The sequence below is a fragment of the Paramisgurnus dabryanus genome, chromosome 11 (assembly GCF_030506205.2).
Source record: "Paramisgurnus dabryanus chromosome 11, PD_genome_1.1, whole genome shotgun sequence".
Classification (NCBI taxonomy): domain Eukaryota; kingdom Metazoa; phylum Chordata; class Actinopteri; order Cypriniformes; family Cobitidae; genus Paramisgurnus; species Paramisgurnus dabryanus.
The window spans coordinates 7,607,585-7,628,339 of NC_133347.1; the positions used below are offsets into that span (position 1 = coordinate 7,607,585).

General features: G+C 37.3%; 1 protein-coding gene across 3 annotated transcripts in view; it reads left to right on the top strand.

Moving 5' to 3' along the window:
* doc2g (double C2-like domains, gamma) overlaps nt 1-20,755 on the top strand; it is a 59,653-nt gene that overhangs the window by 21,988 nt on the left and 16,910 nt on the right. For 2 of the 3 annotated variants that reach the window (XM_065248410.2, XM_065248408.2), the window contains exons 6-8: nt 7,287-7,413; nt 7,525-7,584; nt 9,156-9,280. In XM_065248410.2, coding sequence (XP_065104482.1) covers nt 7,287-7,413; nt 7,525-7,584; nt 9,156-9,280 — 312 coding nt within the window. The remainder of the gene's footprint in view (nt 1-7,286; nt 7,414-7,524; nt 7,585-9,155; nt 9,281-20,755) is intronic. The other variant, XM_065248409.2, reaches the window with a different exon arrangement.

The window sequence follows — 20,755 nt, forward strand, 5'->3', positions numbered from 1 at the left end:
TTTTGAAAATATACATACATGGATACAGGTCATTGAAAGTGCTTGAATCGATTTTATGCAAGAAGGTTTCTGGAAAAAAAATCATATTATTCACTGTGTAGTGTAGGATAATATCATAAAAAAGACTTTTAAAGCACACTTGTTAAACTCTTCGCTTTAAATGCTTATATCTTCTGTATGCGAATGTTGATTCATACAAAAATGCTTTTTTGCATACTTGTATTTGACACATGAAAATGTCTCGGGTTAAGTATGTAACTGTTGTTCTCTGAGAAGGGAACGAGACGCTGTGTCTCCCTTGCCATACTTCCTGCATCCCTGTAACGCCATCTTTGGCAATATTTCACTTCCTGGCTCCCGCATCACCCTGTCTTTGTCGATAAGTCTCACCATTGGTTGAATTTAATATACACATTCAGATGCATTTACCCTTGGAAGCGTCCCAAAGTGTCACCGAAGTGACGCAGCGCGAGTTCCCTCAAAGGGAACTGTAACAATGTATCTTTAAAGATAACACGATGTAACCTTGCTCTCACTTGAAATGTATCCCCACATTTAGTCCTTGAATGTGAAGGTATTGGACCTGAAAAGTCCTTGAATTTGAAGTTAACTAAGGTATGGGAACCATGTATTTAACATAACCGCAGTAAGACTGCTGGTAGCAGGCGATTGTCTGAAAGCATTTTTTGAAGAATAGATTTTTTATTAACAGTGCAATGGTGAAAAGTTTCCTTTGTCATTATGGGAGTCATTAACATAACAGATGCCACAGAAACATACAGGATGTGTGTGAAGCGTATGAAGTGTGTTTAGTCATAATGAGTGTTTGTAATAATATTGTGCTCTCAGTCTTAGCCAGAAGGTAAATTTATGTTCCACAGCTACTCGTTGCCTTTCTGATGTTTATTATAAAGTCATGTTGGGCTGTTTTTCGACCACTGCGAGATAATGGGTCAAGGACTGTTTAACATGTTACATTGCCTCTTGGTGTTGTGGCTGGTCAAAAACTCAGATTAACCAGTTCATACCTGTCAACCCTTCAGTGTTTCCCGTATTTTCCCATTCTTTCCCGCCATCATCCCGTTTAAACAAATTTTCCAAATTTCTCCTGTATTTCTCCCGTATTTTTAGTCTTTCTATAAAAACATCCCACTGGCCGTATTTGATGTTTGCTACATTCAACTCCGGTAAAACATGTAAAATATATATATATATATATTAGGGGTGTGACTAGACACTTAATCCACGAGACGAGACGAAACCCGAGATTGGGTTCATGAGAACGAGACGATATTTTTACACTTTTTAAGAAACCCTAAATGATAAAATAAATGAATAAGAAACTGAAATCACATTATTTTTAAATGTTTTAACTAATCAAGGAATGGCCCTAACAATTATTTTGCTAACTGATAATGAAGTAATTTGATATTTTGGAGTAATAAAAATAGACCCAAGTGAGCAGTAGCATTTAAAATTACATAAAAACGAAGATGCAATAATAATTGGTTCAGATAAAGTATTAAAACCAAGTTACATTAAACAACATAAACAAACACATTACATTTGTGGCCTATAACTAAAAAGCATTATGTATGTATTATAACAAATGCCTGCAGGGGGCGATAGAGGACTCGTCTCGCGGACGCTGTCTTCACTTTTACTTTCACTTTAGACGGAGAGAAACGCTTATTTTTAGTCAAACAATGTTTAAATCCATATTAATATTTACACTAGAAATGATACAGCCACTGTCATTTTTTGAGCAAGAACATGCAGACATTAAATCATGTAAACTCTGTGTTAGGGTTTAATCTTCTGAGACACATCTGACACTGATCAACAGACAAACACAACGCGTCTCAGACTTTACACGAGCTCCCAAATGAACATTATTGGAAACCTAAACAAAAAAGCGAAAGCAGTAAAAGACAAATATAATGCATGCACTGTAAAAGGGTCAAACAGAAAGCTGCATCCTTCGGAGGTCGCATATGCAGGCGGCATACGTCATCATAGTTTATTTCATATCATTAAATGAGCATTACATTCGCAAGTCGTGAGCATATTACAACAATTTGCGATTAACTAAATAATTAGTAAACTTTATAATTGTTAATAGTTTTAATAAGACAGGGATGAAGTAAATGCAGTTTAAAAATGCGACCTCCAAAGGATGCAGTCTTTTATTTGAGAAACGGCCAGCACCTCCACAAGAAATCTCACGAGACACATGTAATCTTGCGAAACACATTTAATCTCGCGAGATCTCGTCACACCCCTAATATAATATATATATTGATATATTGCAGTGAGCGATATATTGATTTTATAATAATTATTATTATTATTATTATTATAGACACAAATCTTTTCAATCGGCTAGTAAATATTTCTGTTACATAAATTTGTTGTTTGTAATGAAAAGACACTGAGATGTAAAATGTCAAAGTCTGAAAGACAGTTTAATGACCAATCATTATTACACTTTTTAACATGACGCTATGTTGTGTTACACACAACAACACTCCGGTGTGCAAAAAAGTCTTATTCAAACATCTCATAACGTGAGATGTCAGATCCACATTAAGTGCTTTAAAATGGTTTATTTATAAATATTATGCATAACAAATGTTTATTTAGTTTCACAGTGTCCCTGTGTGTCTCTCATTTAGCCTACTGTACAGTAATTACATTTGTGTTAAATCAGCCTCATATCGACCATACTGCTTTTTTAAAGAGCACCTATCGTCCGATTCACGATTTTGCATTTGCTTTGGTGTGTAAGTGTGTATTAGTACACATTAACTGTATGCAAAAGGTACAAACCCCAAAGTAAACGATGACGTGAGTTATCGTCTCCAACGTAAATTTTTCTTGGACTACAACTAACACATGGATTGTAGGCAACAGTTTACATCCTGGGATTGGTGATGTAGACAAGACCGACATTATCATAATTTCTACCGCTTCGTACCCGGCCTGTAAGTTAACCCCTGTTAGCTTTTTTGAGCAAATCCTTCAAACATGGTAAGGAGCTTCACATTTCCTGCTGATGTCAGAGGTATTCAGGCCACTCACAATGTACAGATTAGCTGGCCAATCATGGACACAGAGCTTTTCAAATTGATGAGTTGGTACAATATCAGTGCGTTTCAGGAAGAAAAGTGATCTGGAGCTACAAAAATGTACGTTATGTGGAAAATAATGTGTTTTAACCATAAAACCCTGTTTTTTAGCAATGAAACAGGTGCCCTTTAATATCTCCATTAAAAAAACATATCAGTCGACCACTGTTTTTTTTTTTTACATATCTCGGACGCAGAAGTCTTTTCTGTTTGTTTTCCACTCTAAATTATGTTTCGGAAAAATAACTGGGGTATTAAAGAGATCTCATCTGTTATTTTATCATATGGGTGAAAGCAAGTTGCATGCATGAGTCATGTTTGAGGGAGACAAAATGAGACAAGGTCATTAAACAACCTCAGAAGCCTGCAAGTCACAAATAAAGCACTAAGAGTGTACTGTAGTGTACATTTGGGATGTGTATTGTGTGGCATCTGGTTTGTGTAGCTTCAACAGCATGTGTGTGAACTGTGGTAGGTAAAGGTGTTTTTTCACAAGTTACAGAGCCATGACTCATCTGTACTCACAGTGTGATGCTGAATTAACACTGAATAGCAGCTGCCCGCCTTGTGCTAATGTGCTGTACGTTCTGATGACGTCCATATGCAAGCAAACGCTCTGAATAATCCCAAAGACTGACAGTTACAAACAAAATCCCATCCCTGCATGTTAATAAATAGCAATTTTAAAAAGAACGATCAAGGGAACCGGATACAGGAGGGCGAGAGCAACGGTTATCCACCTCCACAAATGTATGCGTCTGTGCGTATGAGTGTATACACACCTGGCTGAAAAGGGATGAGTAATCGAGCCCTACTGTATATAAGGAAGCAAGAAGCCAGCAAGATCATGATGTCAATGTCAGCTGCTTGTGTGCAATCTCGCTCTCTTTTTCTCTCCTTCGCTCTTTGACACCCACAATAACACTTCAATTTTTTTCTCGCCCACATTTGGATGTTCGTCTCCTATTTCTAGCTGGTTTGTCTCCCTCTGTCTCATCTATTTTTTCTTTACTGTTTTCTTTTTGCAACTGTGGCTGACGTAAAACCCATCTTCTCTTACATGGTTTGCTTAATGGGAGTTTTGTGGCTTTTCGTTTGTGTTTGTATGCGATAGTATATTGGATGTGTTGGTATTGACAATAAAGTATTTGTTACACTGCCTGTGAATACCTAGCTAAAGTCATTTTTGTGATGTACCATTTACTGTTTTCTATAAAATAGCGTAAGAAAATTGTATAACCTTGATATCTTTAATATTGTACAGTACTGTTTGATATTAGTTATCATATATGTACACTATAAATACCTGTCATTTACCCTAACTTGTCTGTAAATACCAAATACTTATACTGTATTTATTTGTAAGTACAGTAATGTTTCTCATTAGTTACAGTGTACCTACAATATAAGTACAGTATTTATCTGTTATTACCCAGTACTTTTCTAGAGTAACATAATAGGCCCTATCTTGCACCCAGCGCAATTGACTTTGTCAGTGACGCATGTATCATTCGTATTTTGCACCAGCGCACAGCGGGTTTTTCCCTCCACAGACGCACGTCCGCAAACTAGGGAATGAACTTGCGCTCCCTGGGCGGTTCTGCGCAAAAAAGGAGGCGTGTTGCGGCACAAACCATCCCTGATGCTATTTTGCAGTTTCAAAAAACAATTGCGCCACTGACCAAAAAAAACTAGTCTAAAGTCAGTGGCGCGTTGCGCGTGGTTCATTATGCTATTTTAAAGGCGCATGCTTGACCATAATGTATAGCGTCCACAACGCACACACACTTTGCTTATCTAATCTACACAGATGCAACAGTTATTTTTGCAAATCATAAATTGTTACAATAAAAAATATTAACACATGAGATAAGGGGAATCATAGTGGTGAGCATTGTGGTGATAGTTTTTATTTATTGTGTGGCTGCGTTAAAAAATTCTCATGCAAATAACGATTAAAATATTTTCATAAGAAACCTTAATGTATATGAACTTGATTTGTAAGAGTACTTTGGGGTTGGACCTTGCTTGTGTTCTTGGGTCCGATTTCAAAGCCCCCAAACCCTTTCAGCGGTGAGGGTGGACGCAGCGATTTCCTCTGCTGGCGTCAGGTCCTGAGGCAGATCCACCTCCCGTTACACGGCGTGCCCGATTTATGCTGGCAAGCTTGGGATTTCCCCATCTCCTGACATTATTGTAGCGCTTGGTGCAACGACGGGGATGCCAGCTGATGAGACAATTGTGGCTATTTCCTCTCACGCCTGTTTAACCTACGGTGATTTGGGCGGGTTTCTCCTATCCCCATACAAAACAACTTCTCTGCCTTTGACTGCTCTTACAAGAACATCGGTCTCCTCGGCTGTGAACCGCTCCTGGCGTGCCCCTGGTAAATTCGTCATAATAATACCAACCTGCCATGGAACTTGCGCCCTTGCATTTAAAGGGAATGTTGGATAGCGTTCTGATTGGTTTATTTGACGTGACGCCCAAACCACACCTATGAATAATGAACCTACTTCAGACCAACCCCTTATTGATTTGCGCCCGGCGCAAGAGTTATTTCTCCCGCCGGGAAAATAGCAACAGCGCCCAAGATCCGCCCACAAAGTCACTTGCGCTTTGCGCTTCGCACTTGCGTTTCAGATCGTTAAAATAGGGCCCAATAACTATGTACCACTGGGAAGTACAGTAATAATACCATGTAGATACCTAAAAGTAAGTACCACACATTTGTCGGTAAGTACAACTTATTTATATGTACAAGGTAAATACACGTACTATAAAATAAAGTGCTACCAAATAGTCTGTAAAGAAAAACATCATGAAAAGAACTGTGAAAAATAAAACCGTGAAATCGTTATTTTGCATAAACCACAAAATTGTACATGACATTTTCCCCATATCGCCCTACTTGAAAGGTACACTGCAAAAAATTATTTTCAAGAAAACATTTTCTTAGTATTTTTGTCTTGTTTTCAGTAAAAATTCTTAAATTAAGATGCTTTTTCTTGATGAGAAAATCAACTCAGGAAAATAAGTCTAGTTTTTAGACCAAAAATATCAAATTTAAGGGATTTTGTGTATAAAACAAGCAAAACAATCTGCCAATGGGGTAAAATCCCAAAATCCACCTTTCATGGCTATGTTTACATACACTAAATTTTGTCAATCCGACTGAATTTAATATTATTGAAGGTTACGTCAATACAGTTTACACACACCTTAAAACATTGCAATCTGATTAAAATGTTCGTTTACATGTACATTCTATATAATCCGAACCGAATGTCTGTGCAAGCGCACAACCAGGGTTGCCAGATTCGTGTATCAAAACCATCCCAATAGACATGGACAAAACCAGCCCAAAAGCATCCCAATGAATATTTACATCTTAAATACCAATAGCCAATTAATTAAATCTATTTATCTTTTACCCGTTTAAACAGTAGCAAATCTGAACGTGAAAAAAGCAGAGGACTTGGCAACGCAACCCAACGCACAGCATCTTTTGTCGAGTTCACGCTTTATCTCTGGACAAATGTACAAAATTAAGAAGTTTTTTAAATATAGGCAATGAAAAGACAATTTTCAATATTCACGAAGCTATTTATTGCTTTATGTAGCCTATAACAACACCCCCTTCAATATGATCTAAATTTGCATCTGATCGACCCCAATCCTATTGATTAAGGTGTTTACATGAAGGCTTTTCAATAAAATTGAACCATCAATACAATTACAAACAGATTATTTGGTTGCATGTAAACATACCAGAAAGTCCGGTTTTGACAGCAAGTTTAAAATGACATAATGGGAAATAAATGATAATGTATTTTTTATTTAGTGAACTAGGTTCCTTTCACTGATAGTGTGCTCTACTGAATTGAGAGGTCTGTTAAATGATTCAACATCATGATTCTTGCTATTCTGTTTTCTCTTTTCTTCTCTGAGTGAAAATCTCTTCTTCCTTTAATCTTCTTCCATCTGAGTTTCAATACCCACTAACATCTGAGCCTCAACCTCAATTGCAGGTCTCTCTCTCTCTCTCTCTCTCTCTCTCCCTCACCTAAACATGTGCTGTCTGCTGTGATAAGACTTAAGGCATAAGGCTTAAAGTTGAGTAGTTTTGAGTGTCATGTCTCTCCCTCTCTCTTTCAGGCTGTGTGTATGTGATATGGATCGCTTGGGACGGAATGAGTTCATAGGTGAAGTCAGGGTGGCCCTTAAGAAACTAAAGGAGGGAGAGAGCAAGCGATACAACATGGGACTGGAGAGAATTGCACAGGTGTGTGTGTCGTAGTGACTCTTGTGAGGTTACGTCTAACTGGAATTTGTACTATGCATAATTTATCATTTGGGATTTTGGTGTATTATAAATAACATTTCTATGGTCCAGCAGACCCGGGAGGGTAACAACCAGGCATTGGATTCTGGGGCTCCTGTTGCAGAAGAAGAGGTATGAATCTCATACTAACCATTTCAGTTTTGAGACCTTTCTGTAATCTGTATTTACACTGAAACACATGTTGTTTTGGTCATAAGTTGTATTCTCTATTCAGAATGCTAAGCATTTAAAGAAAGATAAAAAAATTTTTTTAAAATCATGTTTAATATATTTAATATTGGGGCATCCAAGTTATTTGAAATATTAAAACTTCTTTTATATTATTTTTTGGCCCATTTTGCCTTTATTTGATAGACAGTATTTAAGAAACGACAGGAAAGTACAGGGCTGAGAGAGGGGCACGGGACCGGCAATGGACCCCGAGCCAGGACCCGAACCCGGGCCGCCGGAAGCGTGTGCGCACCACACGTCAGAGCACTGTCCACTACACCATCGGCTCAGACATATTAAAACTTTTTTAAGTATAATAGTTACTTTCCCTGGTAATTAGTTACTTTTATAATGATGCAATGTTCCCCGCCAGCATTTAAAAAAAAAGTTGCCTGCCAGTTTATTTATGATTTTCAGAAAAGTTTAATGCCTTCCAGAAAATGTTCTTCTTTCAACATATAAACATGCAATATATCAAATGATAGAACAGACCTGTCGAAGCCGATGGTGTAGTGGGCAGCGCTCCGACATGTGATGCTTTCGCACTTGTGGCGACCCGCGATATACCCCTCTCTCCTCCCTGTACTTTCCTGTCCTCTTCTTACTTACTGTTAAATAAAGGCAAAAATCAGCAAAATAAAAGAACAGACCTTCTTCTTTAAAAAAAAAAACATTTAATCCACATTCACAGAGTTTTTACTGTTTTTAGTTCAGTGGATGTTTCAGTGTTTTATAAGTTGGGTAAGAGCGCCAGCTAGTGGATAATAGCAGAAATATTGATTGCCGTAAAAACTTGTCATTGGCAGGGAAGCGTTTTGTCCTAATTGACAAGATAACTCGTCAATGGCGGGAAAAGTGTTAAATAGATATCTATGGTCTGAGGTGATGCGAACAAGTGGAGGCGTGGGCTAATTTGCACATTCATATCTATGGTTTGAGCTGTGTGATTGACTTAAATTTGCATATTCATAGATCTGCATATAGTATATGAGGCAAGGGTGTAGAGTTACATTCAAGCTGTTTTAAAGCATGAAGAAATATCATGATGCTCAAAGATGACTTTTGAGATGAGCAATGATATTACACAGCAGACGAAAGAAGTCCCGTTAGTAACTTTCAATATCAGGGGATTCTTTTCGGCTACTGCGTAATATCATTGCGCCTCCTGCAGCCATGTTACAGCAGCAAAGTCCTTGATTATTACCCCAGAATGTGCCCAGACAATTGCAACTTTTAATTTTCCATCAGTCTTAGTACATAATGTAACTACAGAAGAGTCAAGTTTTAAATAGGAAAAATATCAAAACTCTTTGGTTATTTTTAGCGCGATGCTAATGGACTAATCAAAGTTCAATATTTTTCACAGAATGTACTTTACACACATGTATACTTACATACTCCTCAATGTGCTACTGATGGACTGAATATTTATCCGAAGAAACAACGTGACAACGTCTCTCTTTGTTTTCCAGCGTGGTCGTATCCTGGTCTCTCTAATGTATGCTACGGAGAAGAGTTCACTGGTTGTAGGAATTATTCGCTGTGCCCATCTTGCTGCCATGGATTCAAATGGATACTCGGATCCCTTCGTCAAGATGTAAGTGTTGAAACACGTGACTTAAATCATTTATTAACACAAAGTTAAAGTTTACGGCATGAAAAACATGCATGACATGGACTCTTTGTACACTGTCAGAAAAGGTCAGAAAATGGTCCCAAGCTGTCACGGGGAAAAACGCTTTAAACAGGTCCTAATAGGAACCAAAATGTACTTAGACATGATAATACACACTCTGTGGTACCAATATGTAGTTCGGAGGTAGTAGTAGTAATTTTAACCATTTAGTAGGGCTGCATAACGATTAATCGCGATTAATCGTTATGTAGCCCTTCTCTTTAGGTGCAAAGGTGTACTTTTAGTGACAGCTAGGCACCATTTTTCAACCTTTTTCTGACAGTGTAATACAGTATTATATGTGATCTTTTATTGTTGAGTCCTGTGAAGTATCTCTTCAGAAAATAAATGATTAAGAAAGTCTAAAATAAATTATTTATATGTCATTTTGTTACATCGGATGAGCTTTGTGTCTTTTGATTAATGGTACAGTATAAATTCTGGTCTACTGTACATCCAACTCATTATGCATCACTTGGTCGGAGAGCAGACTGAATATTTCAGTGGTTTGAGATGAAGCCCGTGTGCCGCGAGTGGTGTTTTAAGCCTACAGCCCCACACAAGTGGAGCTAATGTTGTAATAAGTACCTCAAAGCACCAATGTTGTTCAAATAGAGTTAAGACAAATTCAATCCCGCTCCTGTAGTGACTCAACGGTAGACAAGATTATTGCTTTTCCGGCTTTTATTTAATTTCCTCATTTATTACCTCTAGCACAGATGGTAGGAATTTAAACATCAAGTTTTTATTTAATTCTCTTTAAAAAATTGTGAGGATTATCAGCTTCACACAAATGAAAGCGAACGTAACTGCGTTACTGCTCAATTCATTGTCATCGCCATCCTCCTTGTTAGCGTCATAGATTCTATTTCGACATGATTTATTGCTCGTCGTACTTGCGCTTGATAATAATTTGTCCCCATGTGGATTCCTATGAAAGTTCAAAGCCCACCCACACCATAAGACAGGAGGTGTTTCTATTTAGAGGCAGAGAATTAATGGGGCGAAGAAATTGAGGCAGAGGGTAAGGACGCAAGCAGAAAAGTCCATGAAACTGCCTTTGAAAACTCTGAAGTCGATTTTTTTATCTTCTCTCCTCAGCACCAGTTTCACACTTGGCTTCCAGCCACAGCAATTTCTCTTTACTTGATCTTCTTCTCGCCTCTTCTCTTGTTTGATAAAGCATATGTAAACCCTGGACCGCTCGACAAGTTCTCGGCACTTTCTAATCATGGATGTATTTTGATGCCATGATGGAGAGTTTTTCCACTATCTGCTCCTAGAAGATAGAATTTTCTTGTTTATCATGCCAGTTACAGGCACTGATGGGTTCGGTAGAGCGGGAGAAACCTATTGTTGGAAAGAGTGGACTTACTGCTTTTATACGGCAGTATAGACTGCAATATGTGTGTGTGTGACTGCCACTGACAGCAGTTGTTTAGGACTAGACTTGTCAATATAGTTAAGGATAAGGTGGATTTTTGACTAACCCTTCTTGTTTCCTCAATGTATGACAGCATGGGCATCTGTTTGGGAAGCTGGGTTGTTTGTGCATTGTGGTTTGCTGGACCAGATGGTTTATACAGTATCTTTGTCTGCTGAAGTTGATTCCAGTCGTGGCTGGATTTTGCAGGAATTTATTGAAGCAATAAGGGTCTTTTAAATTAGACTGGCTTTTCTGCATCAGTAACTCTTAATCTTTTTAAAAGCCATTAAGGCTTTCATTGTAATTATTGAAGGGCGTCCTCAAAACAAACATAACATGACATAATGAGAATACTCCAGCAATGCAAAAAACAGATGCTCAGACAATAGGGGTTATTATAAACAATAATTGTAATTGGTATACATTTTTTCAGCTTTTTTAATGGTTATATTTTTATTATTTTAATAATTTTGTACTCTTGTACTACTTGACCACCAGATGTTACAGGCCGTAAAAATATAATATAATATAGAGAGAGCGAGTGAGAGAGAGAAAGAGCAAGAGAAAGAGAGCGAGAGAGAGAGAGAGGGAGGGAGAGAGAGAGAGAGAGAGAGAGAGAGAGAGAGAGAGAGAGGGAGGGAGGGAGGGAGGGAGAGTTTATATTGCCAGTTCTGTTTGATACTGTCAACTAGGGGTGTGACGAGACACTTAATTCACGAGACGAGACGAAACACGAGATTGGGTTCACGAGAACGAGACGAGACGATATTTTTACACTTTTTAAGAAACCCTCAATGATAAAATAAATGAATAAGAAACTGAAATCACATAATTTTTAAATGTTTTAACTAATCAAGGACTGGCCCTAACAATTATTTTGCTAACTGATAATGAAGTAATTTGTTATTTTGTATTTAAACTAGACCCAAGTGAGCAGTAGCATTTAAAATTACATAATAACGAAGATGCAATAATAATTGGTTCAAATAAAGTATTAAAACCAAGTTACATTAAACAATATTAACAAACACATTACATTTGTGGCCTATAAATTAAAATCATTATGTATGTATTATAACAAATGCCTGCAGGGGGCGATAGAGGACTCGTCTCGCGGACGCGGTCTTCACTTTCACTTTAGACGGAGAGAAACGCTTATTTTTAGTCAAACAATTTTTAAATCCATATTAATATTTAATATATGTCCATTTTTTTACACCTGAAATGATACAGCCACTGTCATTTTTTGAGCAAGAACATGCAGACATTAAATCATGTAAACTCTGTGTGAGGGTTTAATCTGCTGAGACTTCTGACACTGATCAACAGACAAACACAACGCGTCTCAGACTTCACGCGAGTTCCCAAACGAACATTATTGGAAACCTAAACGAAAAAGCAAACGCAGTAAAAGACAAATATAATGCATGCACTGTAAAAGGTTCAAACAGAAAGCTGCATCCTTCGGAGGTCGCATATGCAGGCTGCATACGTCATCAAGGTTTATTTCAGATCATTAAATGAGCATTACATTCGCAAGTCGTGAGCATACAACAATTTGCTATTAACTAAATAATTAGTAAACTTTATAATTGTTAACAGTTTTAATAAGACAGTGATGAAGTAAATGCAGTTTAAAAATGCGACCTCCGAAGGATGTAGGCAACAGTTTACTTGGGATTAGTGATGTAGAAAAGACTCACCGTGTCATAATTTCTCCCGATTGGACTCAGCCTGTAAGTTAACTCCTGTTAGTATTGCATTGTGAGCGAATCTTTCAAACATGGTAAGGAGCATCACATTTCCGGCTGACGTCAGAGGTATTCAGGCCGATCACAACGTACAGATTAGTTGGCCAATCAGGGACACAGAGCTTTTCAAATCGACGAGTTCTGTACAAAATCCACGCATCTGAGGAAAGCCGTATATCTGCAGCTACAAAAATGTACAGTATGTGGAAAATAATGTGTTTTTTAACCATAAACCACGCAATATTGTATTATATAAAATACACAAAAAAATTGTTTTTTAGCAATGAAATTGCTAGCATCTGCTAAATGACTAAATGTAAAATGACTAAATGAAAAATTATATAGTTATGATATGTATCTTTTGATCCATGACAAGTACCAGATTATAAAATTATTTAAAATATAATTAAATATAATAACTAAAACATTTGAAAAAATCAGAAAAAAGACAAAAATTACATTTTGCAAATTACATTCTTTTTTACAGTGAAAGTTTATTCTTTAGCAGTGGCGGCCAGTGACTTCTCTTTTCGAGGCCGGTTGATGCGAAGTTCGTCACAACATGTATGTAGCCTATCGTGTGTGGTTCCTATCTTCAAAATATGTTCTGCGCATCCAGAGATCCTGTGTGCTTCACGTGTCTTGTCAAAATAAGTGCCTTCTGCAGACGCGTCTAAAGGGTTTATGATAAAAGAGACGCTCTCGCTTGTCAGATACTCGCATAATCTCATGCGTAATCAGAGTTTACTGTTAAGGGAGTGTCTTGCGTGTATTTTGTGAACGTGAGCGTCTCTTTTATCATAAACGATTTTGACGCGTCTGCAGCAGGCACTTATTTTGACAAAACACGTGATGCACATGGTTCACATGATGCAACAAACACACATTTTGAAAACGCAAGCAACACACATGACATCCGAACACTTATTTTGAATTAAGGTCTGTAGTAGTGTTGGGTAGCCTGTAAATTCATTATGTATTTTTCATCCATAAATCAATAATTAAAGTGTGCATAGAAAATCTAACGGCTAAGAAAGTCTATATATTGCATATGTTTCTATCTATTTCACACAGCACTAGTATAAGTCATAAAGGGAACATGAGAGTGGACTCAAGTAGTGTTTATCTGTAGAGAGGGAATGCTTTGAGGTCGATCAATAAGTAGCTATTTCATTGTGGAGGAAGAGAAACCAGCAATAACATCTCTACATTCAAAAGGACCAGTAGTGACGTTAGCATGTTTATGCCATGTATTGCTCGGGCAGCTGAGTGTTTGGTTTTAACAAAAGAGGCTTTACTCTCCCTGCAATGAATGTAATCACCATATTCACTTAACTAGAATGAAGTCCATTTAATCATTCAAAATGTACAAATGGGGTATTTAGACACAATACCAGAGCAGCGTAATTAGAAATGAAATAGAACCATTATGAATATAATGAAGCTGCTATTTAATATAAATATTTTTAAAGCAATCAGTTGCAGCTGCTTATCTTTTAATAAGAGAGCTTATGTTATTTGCTGGGCCGAGGCAAACACTTCCACAAATTATTTATTTGTTCCCTTTACATTTTGGGAAACAGCAACACAAAATCAAATGTGAAATGCATCCATATGTCTGCTCTTCTCCTCTTCTCTTAGACCAGACGTTAACTTTTCTTTACAGTTTATGACATACGCAGAAAGCTGATGTCCTGCACCGAGTAAATTGTTACCTCTGCGTCTGTGTAATATTTTGCCCTACGGGGGCTCTACGCAAACCAGTCAGCGTTTGACATCAAAGTACCATAAGACCACACTTCTCCATATGCTTTTGATTCGCTTTTGACTCGCAGTAGCCTACTATATGATTGCCCTGTGTAGTGCCGCATGAAGTCCCTCAGTTGTATGTGTGCGTCTTACCTCCCGACCACACAGAGATTCTAGCCCTCACTTACTGACACTTTCGGCTCGTTTTTTATTCGTTGACGAAAATGTCAATAGATTGTCGTCATCATGGATTAGTTTTTATTAAGTTATTATATCGTTTTCTTCTGTGAAAACAACTTGTTAATAAAAATTATTCATCAACGAAATTAACACTGCATTGCACGAATTCAGCCCAAATTAAGCCTCACACAATTTGTTTGGTCGATTTTGAAATCTGGTTGCAGCATACACATAAAGGGAATTGTGACAGATATTCTTCTCCCAAATCCTAAAGGTCCCATTCTTTTTGTGTTTTTGAAGCTTTGATTGTGTTTACAGTGCGCAATATAACATGTGTTCATGTTTCACGTGTAAAAAACGCAGTATTTTTCACACAATTTACTTATCTGTATAGCGCTGTTTAAAACGGGCTGACGTCTTCCTTGTTCTATGAAGTCCTTCCTTCAGAAATACGTAACGAGTTTACTGTGTTGTGATTTGATAGCAGCTTAGCTTGCCGCTAGCCTAGCTGGCGACTGATGTATTCCTGTGGGCGGAGTTTAGTCCAAAAACTGTTCTAGTGACGTCATTAAAGCAGGAGGTAGAGGACTGTAGTCCAAACCGGCCGTTCGCTGTAGGCTTTGAAAGGCGAATTCTGTTAAAAGAAAATATATCACTTGGCAGTGAACTTTGAGCTTTATTATTTTACAGGTATTATTTATGCTATTATAGCAACATTACAAACTACACTGCAAAAAAATGTTTACAAGAAAAAATATTCTAAGTATTTTTGTCTTGTTTTCAGTAAATATATCTAAACATTCTTAAATTAAGATGCATTTTTATTGATAAGCAAAACGACCCAAGAAAATAAGTCTAGTTTTTAGACCAAAATCAATAAATTTAAGTGATAAAAAATCTGCCAGTGGGGTAGGCAAAAAAAATATTTTTTATTGAATTTAGAACACTAAATCAAAAAAAAAATTTGCTTGCCCCATTGGCAGATTTTTTAGCTTGTTTTATGCACAAAATCACTTAAATTTGTTATTTTTGGTCTAAAAACTAGACTTATTTTCTTGGGTCATTTTGCTCATCAAGAAAAAGCATCTTAATTGAAGAATTGTTTTATATTTTTACTGAAAAAAAGACAAAAGTACTAAGAATTTTTTTTTCTTGAAAATAACTTTTTTGCAGTGTAACAAGGGTTTAATAAATGGGATCAGAAAGAATGTGACCTTAAACATGCTTGCACTACAAGATTTAAAAATCATGGGGAAATTATTAAAGATCAGAGAAAATTGTTGCGCTCTCAGTTGAAGAGAATTATTTTTATCTTCCTTCAGGTGCGTGAAATCAAAAAAGATATCTAGATCTGAATCCAAAAAGACTAAAAAGTTCTAGAAAGTACAAAATTGATTCAATTATGAATGGGTTGATCAATAAAGTGCAAAGTGCACCTTTTCCATCTTTTTGGATTCAATGTGCGCCCAGCCATTTTTTCTGTTTTGTTCGAAATTATTAAAGACCACTATTATCCGATGCATAATTTTATTTTGTGAATTTTTTTTTACCAGAAACCATGCGAAAACATTGCATTACACCAAATACACAAAATAACATTATTTTTAGCAATTTAATAGGGGCTTTATTGTGCCAAAGAGACAACAAGATTGTGATACATTTATTATAATTTTTTTAATGTTTAAATTTGCTAGCTAGTGCACTAGCAGCTTTCTACACTCACTCAGTGGGCCCTATCTTGCACCCAGCGCAATTGACTTTGTCAGTGACGCATGTATCATTCGTATTTTGCACCGGCGCACAGCGGGGTTTTTCCCTCCACAGAAGCATGTTGGCAAACTAGGGAATGAACTTGCGCTCCCTGGGCGGTTCAGCGCAAAAACAGAGGCGTGTTCCGGCGCAAACCATCCCAGATGCTATTTTGCAGTTTCAAAAAACAATTGCGCCACTGACCAGAAAAAAAAGTTTAAAGTCAGTGGCGCGTTGCGCGTTGTTCATTATGCTATTTTAAGGGCGCATGCTTGACCATAATGTATAGCGTGCACAACGCGCATACACTTTGCATCTGATCTAAACAGATGCAACAGTTATTTTTGCAAATCATAAATTGTTACACTTAAAAATATTAATACACGAGATAAGGGGAATCATAGTGGTGAGCATTGTGGTGATAGTTTTTATTTATTGTGTGGCTGCGTTAAAAAAATTCTCATGCAAATAACGATTAAAATATTTTCATAAGTTTGTTGTGTGGCTGTATTACGTTTATTTTATGTAAATAATAATTCAAATGTTTTCATAAGAAACCTTAATGTATATGAACTTGATTTGTAAGAGTACTTTGGGGTTGGACCTTGCTTGCGTTTCTTGGGTCCGATTTCAAAGCCCCCAAACCCTTTCAGCGGTGAGGGTGGACGCAGCGATGTCCTCTGCTGGCGTCTGTGTAGAGGCAGATCCACCTCCCGTTACACGGCGTGCCCGATTTATGCTGGCGCAACGATGGGGATGCCAGCTGATGAGACCTTGGCTATTTCCTCTCACGCCGGTCTCCTCAGCTGTAAACCGCTCCTGGCGTGCGCCTGGTAAATCCGTCATAATAATAGCAACCCGCCATGGAACTTGCGCCCTTGCGTTTAAAGGGAATGTTGGATAGCGTTCTGATTGGTTTATTTGACGTTACGCCCAAACCACACCTATGAATAATGAACCTACTTCAGACCAACCCCCTTATTGATTTGCGCCCGGCGCAAGAGTTATTTCTCACGCCGGGAAAATAGCAACAGCGCCCAAGATCCGCCCACAAACTCGCTTGCGCGTTGCGCTTCGCACTTGCGTTTCAGATCGTTAAAATAGGGCCCAGTGTGTTCAAAAATTATTTTTCCTTACCTTTTGTTTTTAAGGCAAAGATCGAAATACACAGACACATCTTTTAGCCATTCGTATTGTTTGCACACTTCTATAAGCAGTTTCTTCAGCAACTTTTCATACAGCAGCTTGTTTCCGGTGGCTATTTCAAAAGGTCAGTCCTTCACCTCCCTCTCTCATTGACTACTGTGAAAGTACTGACGTAATCATCGATTTAAAATCCTAAATATCAAACATGTTTGATATGACCGGAGCGGCACCGATTTGCTTGCGAGCACATCAGGAGGTGTAAGATTTGATCTGTAAACGTCACACATTATATGATAATCTGAACCGAACATCGGAACTGAGCGAGGTCCAGGACCCATATTTCTATTGGATACTCGGGAGGGGAAAATGGAAGGGGGGGATTCAGCCCAAAAATCTTGTAGTGTAAGTCCGGCTTTAGTTGCAAATTTCTTTGAAATCAGGCTTGAAATAGGGATTATATACTGAAGAGCCACCTCTGTATAACTTTTTGGAAAGAAGCATAAAATAGCAATTTACTTTCCATAATGAGTCCTAAAATTAGTCCAGATTGAGGTTGCGTGCTGTGCAGTTTTAATAATTTACGCAAGTACCACTCCTAATGCAGGAAAATTCACTATAGCATGTCGGTTATTAGTAAATTAATCCACACACATTAACAAATCAAGTACTTCTAGTAATTTTGTAAAGTGCAAAATAATTAAGTAATTAAAAAAATATAAATACAGAACAGTTTTGCTTAGGAAAACAGTAGAGCAAACAAGGAGAGAAGTAGGAAAGTTACTTGGTTTATTATTAACCCCAAAGTGCTCTTCTTCCAATGAATGTTTTTCAGCAAATCAATAAGGGCGGACATCATAATCTAATTAATATTCATGACTCAAGTCGCACCTGTCACAGTTCCTGCACTAAGCCGCTGACAAAAACTACTGTAAGCTTCCTGAGAAGAGAAAAGTCTTATATGCATTTCTGTATTCATTGCTGTCACAACAATGTTGTAGCCCTAATTATGAAACATTCCTGGCAAAAATCCTCAAATGACAAGTTTCTGGAAAGTTACATTAAGCTTTCAAGCGAGTGTATTTGTGGCAGGTAGGCATTTAAAGCAGATGATATTTATAATGTGTAATCATTCCTGTGCTCCTTTGTGTATGTGTGGAATGATTATGAGTTGAGACCCCATAGGGTTCAGCTCTATTTTCATCTGGCCCCCGGCATCAGCGAGTAATTAGAAAAGACAAGGGAATGCAGATATTATTGCACATGCTCTAATTAATGTCATTACGTGGGACACAATTTTGATAGTTCCGCTTTTGCCTGAACTTGTTGCGGTGCTGAGAGACGTTTAGACTCGCATCTGAATGTTTATTCAAATGCTTGCCGTCATGCACGGGATGTGCCGTGTTTACTAATTGCTGAAGCAATTGAGTTAAAATGTAATTAGTGGCATATTCACAAATACATGGATGCAGGTGCACATTGAAATGGGATTTTGCACTTTTTTTCTATGTTAAACTACTTCCTCCTATCACAGTGTAATGTGCAGAGTCAACTATAGGTTTGTTAGTTTGAAATTGCAGCTCGGTAACACTGTCAAAAACATACAGTAGGGGTGCGCGGGTCAACGCGGGGTTAGTTGTAACACAGACTGTTTACATTGTTGCAAGGTTGAGCGTTTTGTTTTTACGGTATTTTTTCACGCTGCCAAAAGACGGCCTCCTGCAAATTATTGGAAATGTATGATGTTTTTCCAGAGAGTTATTGATGAACGAGTGTTTTGGCGGCATGCAAGTAAATTTTTGCATCATATGTTTTTTTTTTTTTTCGGTTTCTAAGTTGGGTGTGTAAGATACCAAATCCAATGCTATGTCATATTTATCAGTGTCTTGTTGACTAAAACATCGTTTTGAAATATGTCTGCAGCTCCTAGCAATTTTTTGGGGGGGGGCTTGAGAATATTTTGACCCAGCGGGGTTATTTGTAACGCTGTGTTACAACTAACTCCTCAGCACTTACGATATGAAAACCGCTAACGTTAGCGTAATTCTTGACGTTGTTTTAAAAAGGCTACACACAAATGATTGCTGGCTGCCAACAAAATAAATGTTTTGTCTTATCAAAAATCATGTGTCAGATTAATTTTTGTTCATATCTTTAATATTGATTGAATAAGGTCACGTCACGTCAAAGATTGAAATCATAATGAAATTAATGGCTAAAATCAGACTTTGATGCTCATTATCTCAGAATTAGATTTTGAAACTGTAGTATGGTTATTACAGACTGGGTCACACATAAAATTTTTTTTGTCATAATTGTGCTGCTTTTTCTCACATATTTAGACATTTGTATCAATTTATAATTGAAGTATTGTTAGAAAAGGGCTGGATGAATGAATACAGTGTGGATACCTGTCTATTATAGACAGATATATAAACAATATCCACTTCAAGTATATAGACAAAATAGTATTGAAATATTTGCCTGCAAACTTTTACAAATGTTACAACTAACCCCCTGCCTGTTACAATTAACCCCACCTATGGGGTAAGTTGTAACGTTTGCACTTCTGTCACGTTTGGTGTAATTGTCCAAGAATGGTAAGTAAAAGAAACAAACTTCAAATGTTTATTTGTAGCAGAGATGTGTCTGTTGCTTGTGTAAAAATATAATTAATCAAACTCAAATATTTTTTGAATGATTGAGCCAAAAGCAAAAAGCATAAGGTTGTAAGGCATTAAAGGTGCATTATGTTATTTTTAGAAGAATCTTATGACAGCAATGCAATAAAATATACATAACTATATTATCAGTGGTGTGTAAAGACCTTACATAATGAACTGTATTGTTTTTATAGGCGATGACATGTTTGTGCGTAGCTTCACAATGCATTTAGAAAGAGAGGGGTGAGCCAATAGATGCCATTAAAAATCTACACAGTAGACCTTTTTTAAATATAAACAGAAAATGACGAAAATATGAACACTAAATACAAAACACAGTTTTCAAAACAAAATAGCCTTTTCTGGCAAAAGTCAATATTTTGTGTGACCTTTCTTGGCACTAAGCATTCAGGGGTCTCATTTATAAAATGCTGCGTAAAAAAACATCCTACATTTGATCTTACGATCATTTATCAAAAATGCGTATGTGTGATTCATAAACCGAACGTACGTGCAGAAAACACGTGTACCCCTATCAAATCTATAAATCGCAAACGAACTTGAACTTGTGCGCAGCCGAGCAGTTTCAGATCTCCCCCTTTAAACAATGCTTGTTAATGTTTAAGCCCAATTTTGAGCAGCAAGAATGGCTTATATTTCCAAAAAACCTGCAGCAATCAGACAAGCAAAAGTGCGTACGTCTGCTCAGACCCTGACATGGTGCTAAGCACTTTTA